Source organism: Chamaea fasciata, unplaced genomic scaffold (assembly GCF_029207755.1).
Source record: "Chamaea fasciata isolate MVZ Bird 193981 ecotype frontalis unplaced genomic scaffold, bChaFas1.0.hap1 SCAF_16, whole genome shotgun sequence".
NCBI classification, from domain to species: domain Eukaryota; kingdom Metazoa; phylum Chordata; class Aves; order Passeriformes; family Sylviidae; genus Chamaea; species Chamaea fasciata.
In genome coordinates this window covers 5,510,174-5,530,426 of record NW_027094101.1, presented here as the reverse complement: position 1 = coordinate 5,530,426, position 20,253 = coordinate 5,510,174, and the positions used below count along the sequence as shown (strand labels likewise).

Here is a 20,253-nt window from a genome sequence, read left to right as displayed (position 1 = left end):
GGCAGGCAAAACAAAGAGTCTTAACCCATAGATGTGCCATGAGATGCACAGCCATGATAACACAGGGATGTTTTCCCCCCGATACTCCCTTGACACCGTGGAGGTGTGAAAAATGTGGGAAGACGCTTGGAGGACAGTCCTGCCAAGACACAGACACGGGAGCTGGTGGTGATGTGCAGGGACGGCAGTGAAGGAGGAGTGTTTTGGAGTCGTGGGGCTACTAACGAAACCTTCACAAGTACCCCCCAAAGCTGCTGATGCTAGAGGGGCATCCCAAACCTGCTGCTCATGAACCCGCTTGAGTGGCGAAGCCCTGGCCAGTGAGAGCTGGGGCTGCTGCCAGCCGCCACCTCCCACAGGTGAAAACACTCGGTTCCCACCTGCTCCAGCATCTCCTCCGCGGGCACGAGTTAAACCAGGAAAGGCATCCCTGAGTGCCGGGGACACCCGGCAGGACGGGATGCCCTGAAGGTCGGGGACCCCCCTGCCGGGGGTAGGGGCCGGCCCGCCGTCGCGCTGCCGCTGGAGGTCGCGGGCGAGCGGCGCGGGCGAGGAGCCGGCAGCGCCCGCTGGAAGCGGAACCGGCGGCACCGGGCGGCTCCGGCAGCGGCGGGCGAGAGGCGAACAGGGCAGCCAGGGCACCACAAGGCAGGGCAGGGCAGGGCAGGGCAGCACCGCCCCGGCGCGGCGCGTCCCGGCGGCCGGAGGCGCGCTCGGCGTGCGCGGGGCGAGCGGGGCCGAATGGAGCCGCCCGGGCGCCGCCCGCCTCGCCAGCGCCCCCCGCCCGCGCCATGAGGCTGCCGTAGCGCCGCGGACACCGAGCGCAGCCCCGCCGAGCCGCCCGCCGCCCCCATGGCGAAGGAGAGGAGCAGGAAGGCGCTGGTGGAGCTGCTCCAGCGGCCGGGGAACGCGGCGTGCGCCGACTGCGCCGCCCCGGGTAAGGGCAGGGGAGGCGGGGGGGGGGGGGGTGTGCGGGCGGCGGCTGCACCTGCACCTGTCCGCACCGCACCGCATGGCACGGCACCGCACGGCACGGCACGGAATGGCTCCGCACCGCACCGCACGGCAGAGACGGGGCGCCGGGCTCTGCCCTCTCCGGGAGCGGCGGGGGTTGCGCCCCGCCGAGGGTGTGCCCGAGCCCCCTCCCCACCGCGGGGGGATGCAGCGGGGATGCTCCGGGGCTGGCGGAGGGATGCGCTACGCTGCCGCGGTCTCCGCGGACCAGCCCCCGGCCGAGGTTTTCCCCAATTTCCCCCGGCCCGGCCCGGCTCTTCGCCCGGCCGTGGGCGCTGATGTCATCCCGGCGGGTCCCCGCGGGCTGCAGCGCTGCCGGGGCCGGTAACCGGGCGGTGGGGGCTCTGCCGGGGTGCCCTGGGCTGCGGGGGCGGCGTGTCCTCCGTGTCCCCTGGGCTGCTCCTGCCCTGTCAGTGAGCAAACACATAGGGACAACCGGAGGCAGCGCTGCGGACATCCTGCCCGACAACCTTTGCCCAGCTGCCATCGATGGGTGCCTGAGCTGCGCAGGGAGCGGGGCTGGAATGTCTGTAGACGTCTTCGTGTGAGAAGGGGAGAAAATCTGGGCCGGGAATGTCTTCTTCGCCCTTTGGATGGTGAATTTTTTGGGGTCGGGCCGTGATGCTGTTGCTGAGCAGAGTCTGCGTGGGGTGGTGGGATCTGTCTTTGAGAACAACCTTAGAAAAATTGCAGAGCAAGTAACTTTCCTATTTTAAAAAAAGAAAAAAATCACCATACAGGAAAACCTAAATTTGTATTAGCTTGAGCAGGATGGCTCTGAGGAGGTGTGTAGAAAGGATGTTCTTCTCAGCCTCTGTCATTCTGTAGGTTACAGAAAAAAACCCAACACTTCAGCTGAGCCCTATTTTCCCAGCTATCGATTTGTTTAGGATGTCGAGCACTATTGGATGCCGCTATCCAGCTCGTACCGTTCCCGGTGGTTTTATATCCCTAGTCTGCATCCCAGGACACTGCAGTTCACTTTCAGACGCGTTGTGTCCTCCGATACCCAGCTGGAAAGGACAAAGAACTTTCGGCATAGCGTGAACGGCTTTGCAGCGCCGCGCTGCTCTGCCGGCTCCCACCCATCTGCTGCCGGCTGTTGCCGTCTGACTGTACCAACCCACCTCCGAGGTGTCTTGCTGAGCACAGCTTGGGCTCCCCGAGTAGGTGTCTGCCTAAATTGTTCCTTCCTGGAGGAAACTTTACAAGCCTGGGCCGTTCAGATCAGCAGGCTGAGTCTCCCTCACCCTGTGGGGGTAGAACATAAAGCCCCCGGGCAAAATGGGAAGTTTCTCAGCGTCACCGGGGTAGAGATGGAGCTGTAGGTCAATAAAATAGCTCATAGCAGGATAAGAAGGTTGTTGTTAAAGGCATCAAAAGGGCTTGTAAAACAACAAAACCATACTTTGGTTTTGGTGACATTTGCATACAGAGATGTCTTAGTGAATCTGAAAGTCAGAGAGGAGAATTTGGGCCAGTGTCTTTTGTAAGTCAAGATGTGCTATATTAATATCCTTCAGCCTCTTCTGAACTCTCATGGCATTACTTCCTTAGGACCACCTCCCTGTTCATCAACCCAATTTCTTTAGTGACTACTTTGCATCAGTTTCTTTGGCAAACGAGAGCTATTCATGGTGCTGTAATGTGCTCATCTGCCTGGGAGTGACAATAAACTTGACATGCCCTGGGCTACTTAACATAAGATAATAGCTTGTGTCTGAAGGTAGTATAGAAAATATTCAGCCTGAATTCTGTTATTCATCCTGAGCAGGTGTGGCAGGCCAGCTCCTTCTGTGGATGAGGTAATGCAGGAGAGGCAGGATAAGTATCCAGAGAGCCTCCAGAAAGGGGTGCAAGAATCTTCTTTGCTGGGAAGTGGGATGCACAGAAAGGTAAAGGTGACAGCTGGAACCAGGTGGGCAGCTGGCACTGGAAAATGCCAAAGCAGAGAAAATGAAGTGAGAAGGAAAGAAGAGGGAGGGTGGGGAATGAGCAGAAGAAGAGGGAAGCAGGGCAGACTTGTGCTTTCCCACATGTGAGTATCACCGTAGGGCTGGTCTGGTACAGCTGGGGGGAAGCCAAGACCAGGATTTGTTATTGCTGTTTCTCAGGTGGGTGAGTGCCTTTCCCTGAAATATCCTGTTACTATAGGATCCATGATAAGAGGTAGCCATTTAGCTCAGGGATGCTCAAAACAAAGAATAGGATGGGTTGGAAATGAACAGGGGAAAATTTGCTGTTAGTCACTTCAATTTGTGTATTTGGAAGCCAGCTGGGTTTTCTTTTTCTTTTGGAAATATTTGTTTGAGAAATCAGCCGGTCAGTGAAAGTTTGGGTTGGTTTTTTTTTCCCCTTCCCTGCTGTCAGAAAGGGTTATTTTCTTTTGTTACTGTGTTGGCATTTGGGAGAGGCTCAGTAGCCAGAGCCCTGAAGCCAGAGCTTGTCCCAGGTATTCTGTGTCCTGTCACAAACCCCTGGTGCAGTGGAGCTCTCAGCCTGACATCGCTGGGCTACGCTGTGACCATACAAAAGTCAAAGCTGGGGACAGACATGGGGCAGCCCTCCTGGGCTGGGTAAATAACTTCATCCCCTGCAGGATCATCCCATCTCCTTGGGGAGATCTGGGCACAGCCTGCTGCTTGCCTGAAGCTGGGCCAGAATTTGCCCCTAAATCGTGACTGAGGATTATTGAAGTGGCCAAGCCCTGTTAGGCTGCCCTGTTCAAGACGTGTTTCCCCGGTCTGTGCACACTTGCAGCTGGGTGGAATGGGATATTGAATGTGGTGCTCAGGAAAGTCAGATCTGGGTCTTCCCCAGGACCGGTGTATGTGTCTGGCAAATAAAATCTCTTGTGCAAAACCAGAGTTTTCAAAGAGATTTTGAGGGATGTCTCAGGTGGGGAGAACAGTCTTACAGGGGCCCTGGCCATGGCAGCTGGGAATGCAGAAAGGATGCTAGAGTAGAAAGTGAAAACCAGAGTGTAAAACAACTGAGAGATTACATTTTTCGCTTGCAGGTTTTTTGTGTTTGTATTTTTTTTTTTTTTAAGTTTCTAGTCAGGTTTTTATTAATTGCATTTTTATAAAACCTTAAATTGAAGGAAAGGTTGTTCTGAGTAAAAGATATTTCAGTAGCGAAAAGTGTCATTGATCTGTAATGCATAATGAGATTGCCTTTGTTACATCTTCGGGATTGAATTCTGGGGTCGGAGCCACTAATAAAGTCATTAGATGGGGCTTTGGGTCCTCTGTCATTACAGACTTCTGTGTCCTGGATGTTGTGTTTTTTTGTGGGTTTAAAGCTGTGCTTTCTCAGTGAAGACAGCATGGTAAATGCAGTCTTAAGTGCAAACTGAGCAATGTTACTGAATTGCTGGTGTGTAATGGCTCTCCGTGCATTAGAATAATCTTTTTTTCTTCAAGACTAATGTGGCAGTTCAGCCTTTTCTTTTTCTAAATGATTCTTTGTCTCAGGCAATCTTTCCTCACATCATGAGACGGATGGTTATCTCAGGGCATAACAAGACCTTGAGTATTTCTCTCTTTACTCTATTTTTCTATGACTTAGGCTCGTGTTTCCATGGAGTGAGAATTATTTTACATTGTAGGAGGACAGAGAGGCTCTGAAGACAGAAATGGAAATCCCATCAAAGCAATCCTGCAGTTTAAACCCTCCAGCAGCAGTTTACATGGCTTGTTATCATTTTATCTTTCTTATTTGGGATGGATTATTGGGACATGGATCCTGGCTAACATTGGCCTCTGTGCCTGAGGCCCAGAGGGGGTGAAGGATGGAGGAAGAGCAGAAGGCTGGTGCTGGAGGGGAGTCTGGAATTGGAGCTTTGTGCTGCAGAGCCGAGCAGATCTGGTGTTCTGGTGTGACAGCGCATCTGAAAGCCTGAGGGCGGCTGGTGGTGGCTGAGGTGGTTGTAAACACCTTTTCCTTCTCAGTTCTACAGCAGGTGAAGCTTTTCCATCCCCTGGATGTCACCGAGCGGGGGCGGTAATTACAGGGGAACACCTGAGCGCTGCGGAGTGCTCCGTTTGCTCAGGATTGAGGAGGGCACCGGTTTGATCTCAAGCCTCTCCTTCCTCCCTCCAACCGCTGGTCCTAAAAACCCAGGTGGGGAAGGCGACTGAGCCATGGGGTCCTGCCAAGTGCTGCCATCTGCAGCGGCTCTGCCCATCCCCTCGGGGAGTGATGGGCTCTGCCTCGCAGCTCTTCCCTCTCTTGCCCCCACTGCCTCCCACTGCAAAGCTGTTCCAGAGCTCTGCTGCTCTAATGGCGTGAAACGGGATTTTCATCTTCCAGCTCAAAGTGGAAACTTGTTCCCGCACCTCCATTGTCCTCTCACTTAATTACTGAATGTTTTCCTTTTTTTTTTTTTTTTTTTTTTTTAATGTCCCTGGGAATTGGCCAGCCCTTCTCCCCGGCTCTAAGCAGAGGGGTAAGAAGGAAAAAAAAAAAAAAAATCCCACAGCAGTTGTGTTTATCTCAATGCCCCTTTCTGCAGGGAAAAAAGGGGCTTTTTGAAACAAAGGAGGTTTAATGTGATGGTGTTTTTTGTCCGGCCCCGGTGCCTGGGCTGCAGCACAATCGTGGGCTGCAGACAGCGAGAAGGGGCTGCTGGGACCTGCCAGCTGAATTAAAAGACCTTGGCAAGTTTAGTGCCTTCACTGGAAAATTTTCCTGCTCAGAGAGGAGTGTTGGTGGGAGGTGGTTTGACTTCAGTGTTAACTCTTTTATTGTTCTTTCTCGAGATGCATGACCAGGGTCTGTTTGTTAGCCTCCTAATCCTTCCCCAGAGTAAACAGCTACGGAACTTCGGTGCTGAACACGAGGTTCTCTGTACCGGGCGTGGAGGGAATCAGCAGCAGGCAGGAAAGGCTTTGTGCTTGTGTGGACTGCACTGAAATCCCTGCGGTTCTGCCCTGTATCAATGAGTCACGGTTCTAGTGCAGGGTAAAAAAGGTTTTGCCTGCCTGGAGAGAGGTCTCTTTATCACCCCAAACAGGAGAGGGTTGAGGGAAATCCACTGAATCTGCATCCCAAAGAGCAGCTCCCACCCAGCTGGTGTGGCAGGGATGCTTCGGGGCAGCTCTTCAAGGGTCAGGTCATCATTTGTGTGCTGGAGAATGTGTTGTGGGTGTGTTCCTGTGCATTGGCCTCAGATGTTTGCCTTGGTCATCAATATTGTGCTGTAAATAGCGATAAATGTAGTTTAAGGCAAAAAGGTGGAGCAGGAGCATCCAAATTCTGGGACTGAGTTCTTGCTCTTGTCTACTTTGAGCCTGTTGCTGCTTTGGTTTATGGGATTTTACTTGGATTGATGGTGTCTAGGGATTTTCAAACTGGAACCCCATGGTTATGTTCTGGATGCAGGAAATACTGATTTTTTTTTTTTTAACAAAAATCCATTACCATCCAGCTTCCAATCTCTTTGGTTTCTATAAGTTGTCCTGTGTCTTATGTTGGGTTTTCTTCCATAATATTTTCTGTGTCTAGCCTTCTCTTTTTTTTTTCTTTTCCCCTAAGCTCAGGAATGCTGTGTTCAAGCTGTGGTGTTCGTGGTTCACCGTGCTGGGTTTTCCTGAGCCTTGTGGTGGTAAAAAGGGCTGGGTGGAAAAGTTAATTTCTGAATTTAGCTGTGTTACCCAAATGTTTTCATTTTGTTTTGGGTGCTTCTCTAATCTCTGGCTATGCCTTTGCTTTTAGATGAATGAGATGGGAAAATAGCAGCCCAGTGCCCTTCTCCTGAGTTTAGTTTAGCTTTCTTTGTTTCTTTAATTTTTAAAATGAAGCTGACCCACGTCTTTATTTTGAAAGGCATTATAATCTGTTTATAAGTTACCAGGAATCTCTACCACATTGGGCACTAGAAGCCTTTTAGAGCCGGAGTTGGTCATTGTCTCAGGGTAAGAGTCTTTCTGCACTTACAACACTGTATTTGGTTTAATGTTCCCGTTGTTCCTGGTTCATTTTTATTCCTTTTGGCTTGAGATAATGGAAGAAAGTAATTTGTGTGGAACTCAGGCATGCTGGAGAGTTTTCATTAGGCTTCACTGCTGTTTGTTCAAAATCTGGAGGCTTAGGAAAAAAATCATCTTTTTTGAGCAATGCCCAAAACCCCCAGATTATGACATATTGCCGTTTCAGTGCATTTTTTTGGCACATACCCAGACAGAATAGTAAAATTACTGAACTCTCAGTAATGTCAGCATGGAGAACATGTTCCAGCTGTTGAAGTGTCCAGCAGCAAGGTGGACCTCACCTATCTATGGAGCCCTCAACTTGCCAGCCATGCAGCCTGGGGTCATTGGCTCACTAAACTAATGGTGCTGCCCCAAAATTCACTGTTTTGTGTGAAGACACTTATGAAAATTTATTTTCATGTTTGATAAGGTGTTGTCTTTGAAGGCTTGGAGTCTGTGGTAAGCCAAGGCTGGGGATCACTGACGTTATTCGCTGTGTCCCTGAGCTGACAATTTGTGCTGGAGAGCAGAAAGAGAGAGGGGCCGTGATGTGTTTGGGGAGCAGCACAGCCACTCACAGCCCCAAACCCCTCATTAAAAGGCTTTGGGGAAGCATCCCTGCAGCCGTGGGTGCTGGCCCTGGCTGGCAATGCCTGGCCTCTGTCACCAGTCCCTGCAGGAGATGTGTGGGTGTGGTGGGCTCCTGGCTGGGTTTCTTTGAAAATGGTGTCACGGGTGCAGGGAGTGGGAGAGAAGGGGAAGCAGCGTTGGCAGAGCCCTCCAGAAGCTGGAGCTGGGGAATCCTCCACCCCCTGCTTCCTGTGCACAGGCAGAGCCCTGACACGGGGAGGTCACAGGGGAGCACAAGCCCCAGGGCTTGCATGGCTCTGCAATCCTCTGGTTTGTTCAGATGATGCTGAGAAATTCCTTCTGGCTTTCAGCTAAAGCCTGGGAAAGGTTTGGGCTGCCTTGCTTTCTGTTAGATGTCCTCAGCCAGGAGAGCAAGAGCCGTGAGAAATCTCAAATTATGGTGACAGTGATATTTCAGAGAGACTTGCCCTGGCGGGTCAGTTTGTTTTGGGGGTTTTCACTATCCAGCAATTTCTTGGATGGGGTTAAGTCGGTACCTGAGGTCTTTGAACTCTCCTCCTGCCTGGTGTTTCCTTTGGGACTAAACCAAATTGCCAAATGTGGGTGGTTTGGGGCTGTGACAGGAGAGCAGCACACAACCAGCTGAGCATCCACAGTTCTTCCACCCACCCTTGCCATGAAAGATGTACTTCTAAAACCAGAAGAGCAGTGAGGAGGAAGTTGCTATTAATACCTGGCAGAGATGTGAGTGGCTGGGGTCAGGCCTGGGTGGGGCAGGTGAAATGTGCATCTCTGTCATGGTGCTCCTTGAAATTTGCTGTGTGGAATGCTGGTGGTGTTGGACAGAAATTTTGGTGTAGGCAGGAGGGGAAATGCTGAAGGAAAGGTGACCAAGCGGAGATGGCCACTGGCTGTGGTTTACTGAACAAGCTGAGAACATCCCTTCCAAGGCTGGGTCACCACTGACCCCGCTGTCCCTGCTCCTCTGAAGGACTGTCACCTTCTGGCAGCCACACGTGGGTGACCCTGTGTGTATGACGTGATATAGGTGTGTGTATGTACCCTGTGATATAATCCAGCTTTTGTTTTCTTAATTAGACAAGGCTTGCCAAGGTGTGGGGCGGGGGGAAGTGTGTTTAAGAGTCTGGTCTGAAGAACATCCTGTGGTGTAAGGAAAATCCTTTAAAGCCCAGGTGTGACAGAAACCTGTTGCTCGAGGTGCTGTTTGCCCGTGCTAAGAAGAGACAGCTTGGATGTGAGCTGACTTGGTGGTCACTGGAGCTGCAGTCTCCTCCAGGACCTTCTTGCAGGATGTTCTTCCAGCAGAATGTGTCCCCCCTCCCAGGCTGGAGGAAGGTGTGCAGTCTCCTGGCTCTGTCACACACAGCAGTGCAGGCAGGGAGGGGTTATCTCTTGGGGAGGACTAGGGAAGCCTGACTCCACAAAGCTGCAGACAGCATGAAGAAATTCACTCACATGCCTGAGATAAATCTGGTAACATTGAAGAGTCATTGGGACTCCCAATAAAACATGTTTTATTGGCCAGTGTATACTTTGAAACCTGTTTCCCTGGGTTGGGCAGTGCTTTGATCAGATCTCATTACTCTGGGAAGGGTTGGGGCTCAGTTATCCCGGAGTGGCTGTGCTGAGCCCAGGGACCCAACTCCAAACTTTGCTGCCACAGTTTCCTCGCCACTGCCAGGGCTCTGTCCTCTGGACCCTCTTACCATTCTGTGCATCTGATGCTCTGCATTAAGGTCACTGATGGCTGTGTGACCATGAGACCCTGGTGCTTTCACCTTGCCTGATTTGCACCCTTTGGGACCCTTCAGCAGTGCTGAACCCTGGGATGTTTTTGTGGCAGGAAGTTTGGAGGGTCCCAGACTTTGATTACAAACATTTTTGGAGGTGAGAGTGGACAACACGATGAGTTAAAGCACAGAAAGTGCCTGAGCATGCAAAACTCTTGATCCTTGCTGCCAACCTACAGCCCAATAACTGGCCACAGTCTGAGGTCAGAATGAGTGGGGTGCATGATCTGGGATGGGATGTGAAGCTGAGTCACCCAGTGCTTGTGGAAAGGAGCAGGATGGGCACCACCAGGCCCTTAGATCAACCTGACTGGTTTTACACTTGCCAGGCTTGAGTTGTAGTCACTGGGGTCTCAGATGAGGACAGGAGACGATGGGAAACAGAAAAAAAACCACCTTTGTGTCTGCTGGTGGCTGATGGGACTTGTATCAGCTTGGGAATTCGCTCCCCTCTCCCACGTGGGCACTCAGCTGTGTCTGATGAGAATCCTCATTTAGTGCTGGGGTTTACATCTGAGCAGAGCCACCACTGGAGAACTGAATTGGTCTTCCCTAGGGTGGGCCGGGGGAGGCTGGTGGCTGTCCCTGCAGGCAAGGCTGCTGGCAGCTCTTGGTTACCCCTCAGGAGCTGAGCTGCCCCATGCCAGCCTGCTCCCTGCACTGACACAGCCAGAGCATTAAATATGGATAAGGAGGAGAAAGCACATTCCCTTGCCTTTTATAAATAATTGCTGTGCTGTGGGGAGTGAGGGCTCAGTGTAATTACAGCAGGGGAGTAAACGATGACAAGGGGCTTGAGAAGGGAAGACTCTGCCCTCACCCCTCGATAGCCTGATGCCATGGGTTGGCTCCCAGCCCTGTGGGTCTGGGGAGAATGGAGGATTTAGTGTCTGACTGGGTGACCTGCAGTGAAGCTCTTTCTGCTGGGGCGCAGCTGGATCCGCAGGCGCTGACATTTGCCTTGGAGTTCAAACAAAGATCCCTGTCTTGGCTTTATTGGCGAGGCAGTGCCAGGGACACTGCTGGATGTGTCCTGCTGCTGGCCCCTGCCCTCCTCCAGCCCCTCTGTCTCCCTGCTTCGGGCAGTGCCTCTCCCAGGGAGGAATTTGGAGGCATTTGGGACTCGTGTTTACAGTGCTTTGTGTGAGATGTCAGCCCGGGGCTGTAAACAGTGTGTGGTTTTGCTCAGAGAAAGTACAGAGCTACCACAGGCAGCGTTTTTCCATTAAGGCAAGGGCTGGAAACCTCCTGGCATGGAGGGCTGGGCTTCTGGGAGCTGCAGCTGTGGGAGGAAAGTCTCTGTGTGGAGCACATGTAATAAATAAATAAAAAAGGAGCAGCATAGTGGCTTCCCTGAGCTGATGCAGTTGCTGTTCCATGCAGTGTTTGGGTGGAATTTCCTCTTGAAAGACGGATATTTCTCTTCTCTTCATCTTAGGCACACGCAGTTATCTGTATATTGGGGTCTGGGGAATAACAGCTGCATTGGGGATTGCAAATCTGCTAATTGTTAGTTTAATTTGTATTCCTATCAATATAAACATTTATTTTCCTTGTATATTTATCTGATGCCTTTAGACTCAGGGACATCAGACCTGGTTACTCTGGGTTACTCTGCCATGCCCCGTCTCTGCCTCCCGCTGCCTTGAATCCAAAAGATCAGTCAAGTGCAATTCCCTCTTTCCGTCTTGCTTCCAGACCCGGACTGGGCATCCCACAGCCTCGGGATCTTCATCTGCCTGAATTGTTCAGGGATCCACCGGAACATCCCCCAGGTCAGCAAGGTGAAGTCGGTGCGCCTGGATGACTGGGACGATGCCCAGGTGGAGGTACGTGCCCCTGGGGCTGGGAGCACCTGGGGCTTGGGGCTCTTCCTTCTGGAGCCCTTTCTTAAGGTGCCACAACAAATGTGATTTCAGAGAGCATGTCTGGATAGTGAATGGGATGAGGTCTGTGGTGCTGATTGAAATACAACACCCATTTTGTGAGGAATCTGTGAGGGTTTCCCCCACCCCTATAAAAATGTCAGTGAAATAGCGTGTAGAAGTTACTAAATTTTAATTGCTAATTTTTAATTTAATAATTTAATTTTTAATCATCTTCCTGAAAGGTGGCTGCAGTCAGGTGGGGCTTGGTCTCTTTCTTCAGGCAGCAACTGACGGAACGAGAGGACACAGTCTTAAGCCGCACCAAGGGAAATATAGGTTAGATATCAGGAAAAAGTTTTTTACGGAAAGGGTAATGAAGTATTGAAATGGTCTACCTGGAGAGGTGGTGGATTTACCATCTCTGGATGTGTTTAAGAAAAGACTAGATGTGGCACTTGGTGCCATGGTTTAGTTGAGGTTAGGGTTGGGTTGGACTTGGTGATCCTGGAGGTCTCTTCCAACCTAGTGATTCTGATTCTAATTTTTAATGAATTGTCTTCTCTTGTTTCTTACAATATCTCTAGACCTCTGGTCTACCACCCCTGCTCAGCTCAGCTATTTCTGGCTTTGTTCCTCCTAAATTCACAGCTTGAAAAACCAAACCCTCACGATATAAATTCTCTCTATTTATGACCCACACCTCTCTAGATTTGTGTGGTGCTGCTAAAGGCACCGAGGAAACTTTTCTGCTGTGGCTACTGGTGTCTTCAAAGGCATGAAGGACTCTAGCAGTCATTGATTTCTGTCTTCTATGTGTAAAGTTGAGGTTTTTCTAAAAGCTGCACCTGCTGGAGTTGTGTGTTTTATGAGAATAGGCCTTGGTGTTGCATGGGTATTTCTTTCCCTGATATTTTTTGGGGGGAATGGATTGAATATGTAAATGTGAGAAATTCAAAACCATGGCAGCAATAAAAAAGAAGCTTAGCTGCTTGTTGTGTTTGTATGCTTGGCATTTGACACAAAACAAAATGTATTTAGAATGGCTGCCTGGAAAAGAATGGGGTTTTTACACTTATAAAGTGAATTTCAATAAATAAAGTGTGTGAATAAGGGAGGAAGTCGCTTTCTTTGCTGAGTTCTCAACTAGCCATTTGTATATCAGAAGAAAAGGAGGGCTGTCAGGGGAGATAGAAACATTATGTATTTATTTATTGGAAAAGAGGGCTGTCAAGGCAGATAGAACTTTTATATATTTATTTGTTTATTTATTTATTTGTCTGTCACTTCAAGCTCCTTCCTGAGGTAGCTGCAATGACTTTGCAAAAACGAAATCATCCTTTTGGCACAAGTGATGTGATCCAAAGCACGGGATGTGTTGTCAGAGGCCATCACCCTGCTGCAGCTGTAACACATGGACACTAAAAGCCAGTGTGAGGTTTTGCCCTCTGGTTACCTAATTCCCGTTCTGGATTCCTGGGAGCCATCTGATTCCCGTGAGGGGGATTTGCCACTCTGTGTTCTGCCTCCTGCTCTTGTGGGGATCATGCAGGTGGGACTGGGGCATGTCCTCCGCATCATTTTAAGCTGTAGGATCCCCAGCAACAATAACCAGTATTTATTTCTGAGCCCTGGTTTGCAGGCACAGTTTTTATAGCAACCCTTCTGTGCACAGTCCTGGGAAAAACTCTCAGCAAGAGAACAGGTTCCCCCATCCCAATAATTTTATTGCTGTGTAGAAGTAAAAGAGAATATAGGAAAATACTGTTTACATTTGTTTTAATTCTTTCTGGTTTCTTCTCTTTTTACAGTTTATGGCCTCGAATGGAAACAATGTAGCAAAAGCAAAATATGAATCTAAAATGCCACCGTTTTATTATAAACCAACATATCTTGACTGCCAGTAAGTAAATACCTCTGCTGGTAAACAGCATTTATTTGTTTGTGCAGCTGCAGCCTCTGTAATACTTCAGTTTTAGCATAATACTTTTTTTTTTTTCCCAGCCACAGTGGAGGTTTCATTTATAAAAGGTCCTGAAAATGTTTTTGCTTCTGCATGCATATGGCAGAGTTTATGCTACGCGTGGGATCTTACTTAATAAGTACAGTTGAGATGATGCAGGGGAGTCAATAGTTTGTCTGCTCCCCAGGCTCTTCCAAGTTTCTAAAGCTACAGGAATGCCAATTTCTACCCATTGATTTCCTCTGTCTTTTCAAATCCCCCTTCTGCATCAAAGCAGAACTTGCTAATCTGCTGTGTGAGATGCTGGGTTATTTGTAATGCAAAAATGCTGGGAGTTTGTGTTTTGTTTTTTTTTTTCACCTGGATGACAAATAACCTCCTCCATGGAGGCAGCTAAAAGGCTGTGTCTGCCATACAGTGTGGAGTAAACCTCCCTGATAAGCTGGGGTGGACTTTGTAGAGGAAGATGCTGAGCAGTCAGAACGTGCTGTACCATCCAGGGTGCACGGGGATGAGCTGAATTTGGCTTTTGGGGTCCAGTCCCGCTGTGTGCCAAGGTGGTTTTTTTATTTTTGTGTGGAGCTGCCTGGCCTGACAAGAAAAGAGCATCCATTTATGCAATGCTCTGAGCTCCAGAATCCCAGCTGTTTGGCGATTTTGAGATTTGTATGTGCTTGTCATTTGGGGGTTGGAGAAGCAAGACTGGTAGGAGAAACACAATTCTAGGGGATTTTGATTTTGTTTGCCCCTAAGTCTCAGTGAAGTTCAGTTAGATGCTGCCTATCTGATACTCAGGTTGCAGTGTCCTGGTTCCTTTCCATGGGCTATCCCTGCCTGAAGGGATGCAGGGCTTGTGCTGGAGGAGCCTGGCAGGGAGCAGGGCAGGTCCCTGAGATGTGGGTACCAGTCACACCTGGCTGTCCTTGCACAGGTCAGCAGGAGAGACAGCAGGAGCTGCCTGGGGACCACCGGCATTCCCATTCCTGCTGCTGTGGGGTGGCAGGGCTGTCTGTGGTGCTGCTGTGCCCGGGTGGTTCGGCCTCCCCAGCCGGTGCAGCTCAGCTCTGCCGTGGTGCTGTTCCCCTCCCTCCATCCTGCAGAGCCATGTCACTGCAGGGAGCTGTGCCAGGTGGTGGCTCAGCTCCAGCCACAGTCCTGCCAGGGCTGTCTGAGCTCACAGGGACCCTGCTGGGGCAGCCACTCCATCCCCAGCCCGTGCCCATGGCTGAGGGAGCAGCACCGTGCTGGGCTGGGAACCTGTGAGGAGCTGGAGCAGGGGATCGAAAGGATTTTTTTTGTTGTTGTTTCTTTTTGGGTATTTCCTGATTCATTGGGAGGATGAGGCATGGCCCATCTTCCTGGGAAACAGCTGGAAGACTAATTTCTGACCCTTTTCTGGTCCCAGCTTGTGCCTGTTGTGCACTGGGACAATTACCAGCCTGATTACCGTGGCCTGATTTCTGTACTCAGCCTGGAGCTCTGCTTTTGTCGGGGTTCTCTGGACCAGCACTGCTGCGTCCCTGCCATAACAGCAGGATGCAATGGGATGGATGTGACCTCTCACAGGAGCAGACAATCTCCTGACCCTGCTGCAGGATCAGCAGCTGTGGGCACATTACATCCTGGGAGTGTCTCAAGGATGCTGTGCCAGGTTGTATTTTTCTTTCTCTAGTTCAGGGCTCTCTGTGCCTTTCAACAGATGCATGCTAAACAAGTGCAGGGGAGTGCTGCTTTTTACAGGGATGTATATTTAGCTTTTTCCCCGCCTCGCTGCAGTCCAGTCACTGCAATAGCATGAGCTGTTCCCAGCTCACAGCCCTGGGAAGCATCACCATGGATGACACCTCCATCCAGCGCTGGCACTGATTCCAACCACGTTCTGCAGCACTGAAAGGTTTTGGTGCTTCTAATTCCAACAGCAGCACATGCCGGGCAGCTGCAGTGCCTGGCCAGATGTTTGTTCATTTGAAACTTCTTAGTTTTATAATGCTGTTTTTGGAATCCCTCTGCTGTAGTTGCATGAAGAATTGTGAAGTTCAGGGCAGGAAGGAAGAAGTGCTGCAGTGCCAGCTTGTCCTTTTTTCTTCTTGCCTACAATGTTGTGGTTGGCTCTTTGGGAAATTTGCGGTGTTTGCCTGCTGCATTTGGCTTCTGTATCCTTCAGAAACCTCATTGTGGCTTCCTGGTTCTGCATGACACTTGGCAGAGGTTAGAGAAGTTGGAGGGGTGCTCTGGAATTGCCCAGGGAAAGTTTACCAGCTGTTTGTAGACAAACACAAAACAAACAAACAAAAAACCAAAACCAACAAAAAACCCAAAACAAACAAAAAAATCCTCTTCTGTCCTTTCCTCTCATCTTCTGTCTGCCAGCACCGACCCATGCCCCAGAGACAGTGACCAGAGCAGGCAGCTCCTGTCCATCTGGGGAAGTCCCTAACAGTGAAATGAATCCCAGACTCTGGGATGTTCCTACACCACCACAGTGTTGGCCCCAAAGAGCTTTGGGTGTGGAATTTAAACCACAAAACCTCTCTTTGGATGGTCACGAGTGGCCATGGCCCAGCTTGGTACACCACAGCAGCAGATGGAGAGCTGTGGAACAGATTTTTCTGGGGCAGATACATTGCAAGCACATGGCCGAGTTTTGAGTCACCACTCAGCAGCACTCAGAACTCACTCTTGAGTAAAAGCAAAGGAAAAAGGCTTTGTTCAGTCTTTTACTTGGCTGAAAACTGATGGAAGAAAGTGAGATAATCTCTTACTGGGCTTTTGCAGACCTGGAAGTACATCCCTGTCCCTGCCCAATACTCACCACCATTCTCTGTTCCTTGATTTGGGAATGCAGAGCCTCATCCTGCTCCTCTCTCCTTGCTTGGATAAGTGGGAGCTACATCTGCTCCTCGTGCAGAACGGTTCCATGTTCTGACTGTCAGCACAGAAAAATGGGGCAGAATGAGATGGCAAGAGTTGTGCTGGGTGGTTGTCATATCTGGAGCGAGATGAGACATCAGTCAGGGAGAGGCACAGATCGTGAGGAGTCATCCGTGAACTCATCTAAAGAACAACAGTTATTAGCTGAAGTGCCTTTTTGTATTGATTAAGATGTGCAGAGGGAGAATTGCCTGGGAAATCTCTGGATTACTATTTTTTTTTAATAATAATTTAAAGTTTGGTACATTTAGCAGAGGAGCTACCAAGCCCATCACCTCAGTCTGGTGTGAGAAGGTCAGCATGGCCCTCTCCTCTCCCGTGGGCATAGTGACAGTCAGGGGTGCAAATTTCTCACCACTTCCTCTGTCACCTCTTTTTGCCAGTGCTTTATAGATAATAAACACTTTATAGATATAAAAAAAAAACTTTATTACATAATGTCCAGAGGGGTGAAATTGAGTTTTGCTCAGGCTCCTAGTTATTAATAAGCGTTTTCGGATTTTACATTCACAGCTTTCAGAAGTGCCTGAGGTCTTGGGTGTGAAGTTTGAGGTGGTGCAGTGTGGCCACTTGGAGTGGCTGCTCATCAGTTCATTCCCAAGTGGTGAAGCCTCCTGTGGTGGCTCAAATTGGGAACTCAGCCTCTGGAATTATTTGAGTCACCCAGGTGCTGAGATCTGCCCAGTCCTTCAATCCTGGCCAGCCACGGGGGTTTCTCTTCTTCTTCATTGTCTCTTTGCTGTTAGCTTGTAAACCTGTTAATTCGTATTGATTCCTTTAATTTCCAAAGGAAATTGCTACAAGGTAAGGGTAGTACTTACAGAGGTTGTTTCCTACGTGTTTTTAATTGGTGTTTAACCATTCTGAAAAATAGCGTTGGGGTGAGCTGGACTGTGCATGTAAAGCAATCAAACAAAAAAGGAAGCCGTTAGCATTTTCATTGAGAATGTTATGATTTTGCGTACTCGGAATCAGTTTTAACTTCTCCAAATCCATAATGCCAGGGGTTTTACGCCTTGAGAGCCAAACCCCTGTCTTTTTGCTCTCCTCTGGCAGCTTGCTGTTGGGTGCTGGTCTTGGTAGGGGGGTGGCACATCAACCCTCAGGCTCTACAAGCTGAGGTGATGCACAGAGACCCTGGAAGAAGCCCCCCCAGCTATCTCATGCCTCCACAAAGCTATTTAAAAGCAAGTCCTCACAGCAAGAACTTACTAGCTAGGAAAAGAGTGTGAAGCTAGACAGGCTTTTAGTCTGTGCTGCAGTGGCTCTCCTTGCAGTCTGAGCAAAGAATTTGGACTCGGACTTGAAATTTCATTAAAGCAGTTGTTTGACAGAAACCTGGCGGGGCTGCGTCCACCAAGCTGCCTGTGGAAAGCAGATTGGCTTTTGCTGGAAAAACCTCTGACAAATTCCAGAAGCTACAAATTTGGCTTCTGGAAATGGTGTTCCTGGATGGCATTAATTTCTTTTGTCTTTCTTGGACTTGATGGTGCCTCACAAGGATGCAGTTAGACAGTGGTAGTTTGTGCTGTTTTTGATGTCTTTTGGGCCGCTTTCACTTCTGGATGGGGTTCTCTTGTCTGTCATATGTCTCCAAAAAAGCCACAGCGGCCGTGCAGCATCTGTGGGTGTGCTCTGGAGTGCATCAGCCAGCCCAGCCGAGAGTCTTGGGAAAAAATAAACTGGAGACTCTGAATTTGGCTGGCCAGCACCTCCTCCGCACAGCACACTGAAGTTTGATATTAAACTGCTTGAGCAGCTTTTCCTCTGGTGCTTTTTGCTGTGAGCTTTGAGTAGGTGGGACCAAGATAAAACTGCTCCAGTGGCTTCTTCTGGAACCTTCCTCGCTGGCCCCTGGGCAGAGCCCTTGTTTTCATGTGGGTGGCCAGGAAAGCAAACAAGTGCCTCCAATGATGTTGGCAGTGCTTTGTCAGCCTCTGGAGCTGCTGCCTCCTCAGTAAAGCCCAGTCCTTTCCCATTTGGGGGATGAATTTTCCCTTATTCTGTTGGAAATGTGGATTTCCTTAGCGATTTGTTTTGTTGGTGGGGTTTTTTGGTTTCCCTCTAGGTTGTTGATGAGTACAAGGACTTTTCTGTTCTAATTGCCAAAAAATGACAAGTTCCCTGTAACCAGCAGCCTGACAGACTTTAGGTGGGCTGTTAAAGCTTTTGGAGTTGATCCTGAAAGCTCTGCGTCTCCGCAGTTCAGGAATGATGCACTTACATTTTACTAACAAACACAAATAATGTATTTGCTTATTTGCTACATTATCCCATGACCAGAAATGCAGTAAAATACCAGGGGGATGTTTCTACAGTCCTTTCTGGTCACTCCTTTTGGAGTCAAAGGTGGATTTGGATGGAGGCTCCTGTGTTGGGTGTGTGATGTCTGCCCTGGGTTATATACACACATATTCACGCCTGGAAAAGTACATTTCAACTAAAACACAGCAACAGATATTTCTAAAGCCCCTGAAGGTGTACTTAAATTGAGATCAAGTCAGCAGTCTACTGGAAGTGGTGGCTGTTTTCATAGAATCCCTGTATGGTTTGAGGGTCTTCTGCCTTCCAATTGCTCCCAGATCCTATAGATCCCAGGACACATTCCTGCTCCTGTATGAATTCCTCAGAGCTGTGCTAGTGAATCTGGGGTTTTAGCACCAGCAGCTTTTTGTGCCAGGATTGCATCCAGTCCATGAGAGTGAATGTGGTCAAATCTCTGCCTAGCTTCTCTGCTGCAGTGAAGGGAGATGGTGACCTCCTCCTGTCCTAGTTGGGTTTTTGTTTTGGTTTCTTTTACTGGAGTTGTTCCGCTTTCTATAAAAAACCACTGGAGCAGAAGCTGCAGCTGATGGCCTTGCCATGAGTTGTCCAAACTGTGGTCTGCTCTTGGTGTGTCCTGGGTTTTTGGGAAATTATTGCTGAAAGAGCTTGGGTTTGTGATGATAAGGAAAGGGGAAGAAGGTGTGAACTGCCAGGAAGCTGCTGGGAAGGTGGCACAGCTGGAGTCCCGTGTGCTCTGGGAATTGGAGTCACTTGTGTTCAGGGCCAAGTGCTGAGAGAGGGCACTGAGAGCATTTTGCAGCTCCTCAGGGTTCCCCTTTGGGCACGGTGTCTGCTGGCTGCCCTGGGGCTGCCCTCTTGCACAAGAGCTCTGGAGGCGCTGCAGCAGTGCTGTGGGCAGCCAGGCCCTGCAGGGAAGTGTTCCCCCAGGGATGAGCCCTGCAGTGTCTCTGGTGCACAACCTGCATCCTGCAGCAGCAGTTTTCCCACTGCTGCACATGAATCTTAATTCATACTGTATTTAAAGCCCCATGCGGGAAGGCTGAGTCTCAGAGACTCAGCTGCAGCTCCTGCTGAATCCACTGACGTCAGCTGGAGCTGAGGGTGGTGTGAGTTTTCTTGCTCCCAGTTCCATTCCTAATCATCTTGTTGAAAAGGTCCAAGTTTGGCTGCAGTGATAACAAGCTGTCCACAGCAGCTGGCCAGGAGAAATTGCAAGAAGGGGAGTAAACTCAAGTATTTGTGTTTATTTTATGGTTAAATCTTGGTAGCTCTGCTGATTAGCGACAGCATCAAAGAACAGGCATTTGGGTGACAGCTTTTGGGTCATCAGGCTTCTCTGTTTGTGGGTATCAGATCCAGAAAAGGCATCCTGCTGGACCCAGAAGAGCCCCCTTGACTGCTGGGTGGGGTTTGAGCAACCCCATGGCAGGGGAGTTGGGATTAGATGACCTTTAAGGTCCCTTCCAAACCTTTCCGTGACTGTTCAAAGTGCCCTTGAACTTGCTGAGGATGGGCTGCAGCCAGAGCAGAGCACAGCACAGGGTGGCAGCAGAGGGGAGATGGGTGCTCAGAGCTCACAGTCAAGCTTGCAGGTGTGTAACAGCTACAGGTCAGTCATGGAAACAGGAGCAGAAGGGGAGAGGCAGACTTGGTGCATTGTTTCTACTACAGCAGGAGCTCACGGCTGGGCTTTGGGGGCAGGGAAGCAGTGGTGCTCCCTGAGCCTTTTGGGGAGAAGGCTGGTGCCCCAACCAAGGAGCTGACACAATGGGGGGAACAAAATCTATGTAATTATTTCCTCCTTTATTGCCAGGAAA

At 49.8% G+C, this 20,253-nt stretch overlaps 1 protein-coding gene across 2 annotated transcripts in view; it reads left to right on the top strand.

Moving 5' to 3' along the window:
• Positions 1-543: 543 nt before the first annotated feature.
• Positions 544-20,253, top strand: part of ADAP1 (ArfGAP with dual PH domains 1) — a 49,705-nt gene continuing 29,995 nt past the window's right edge. The window contains exons 1-3 of one of the 2 annotated variants that reach the window (XM_066198534.1): positions 544-937; positions 11,090-11,220; positions 13,068-13,159. In XM_066198534.1, coding sequence (XP_066054631.1) covers positions 853-937; positions 11,090-11,220; positions 13,068-13,159 — 308 coding nt within the window. In that variant the 5' untranslated portion in view covers positions 544-852. The remainder of the gene's footprint in view (positions 938-11,089; positions 11,221-13,067; positions 13,160-20,253) is intronic. The other variant, XM_066198533.1, reaches the window with a different exon arrangement.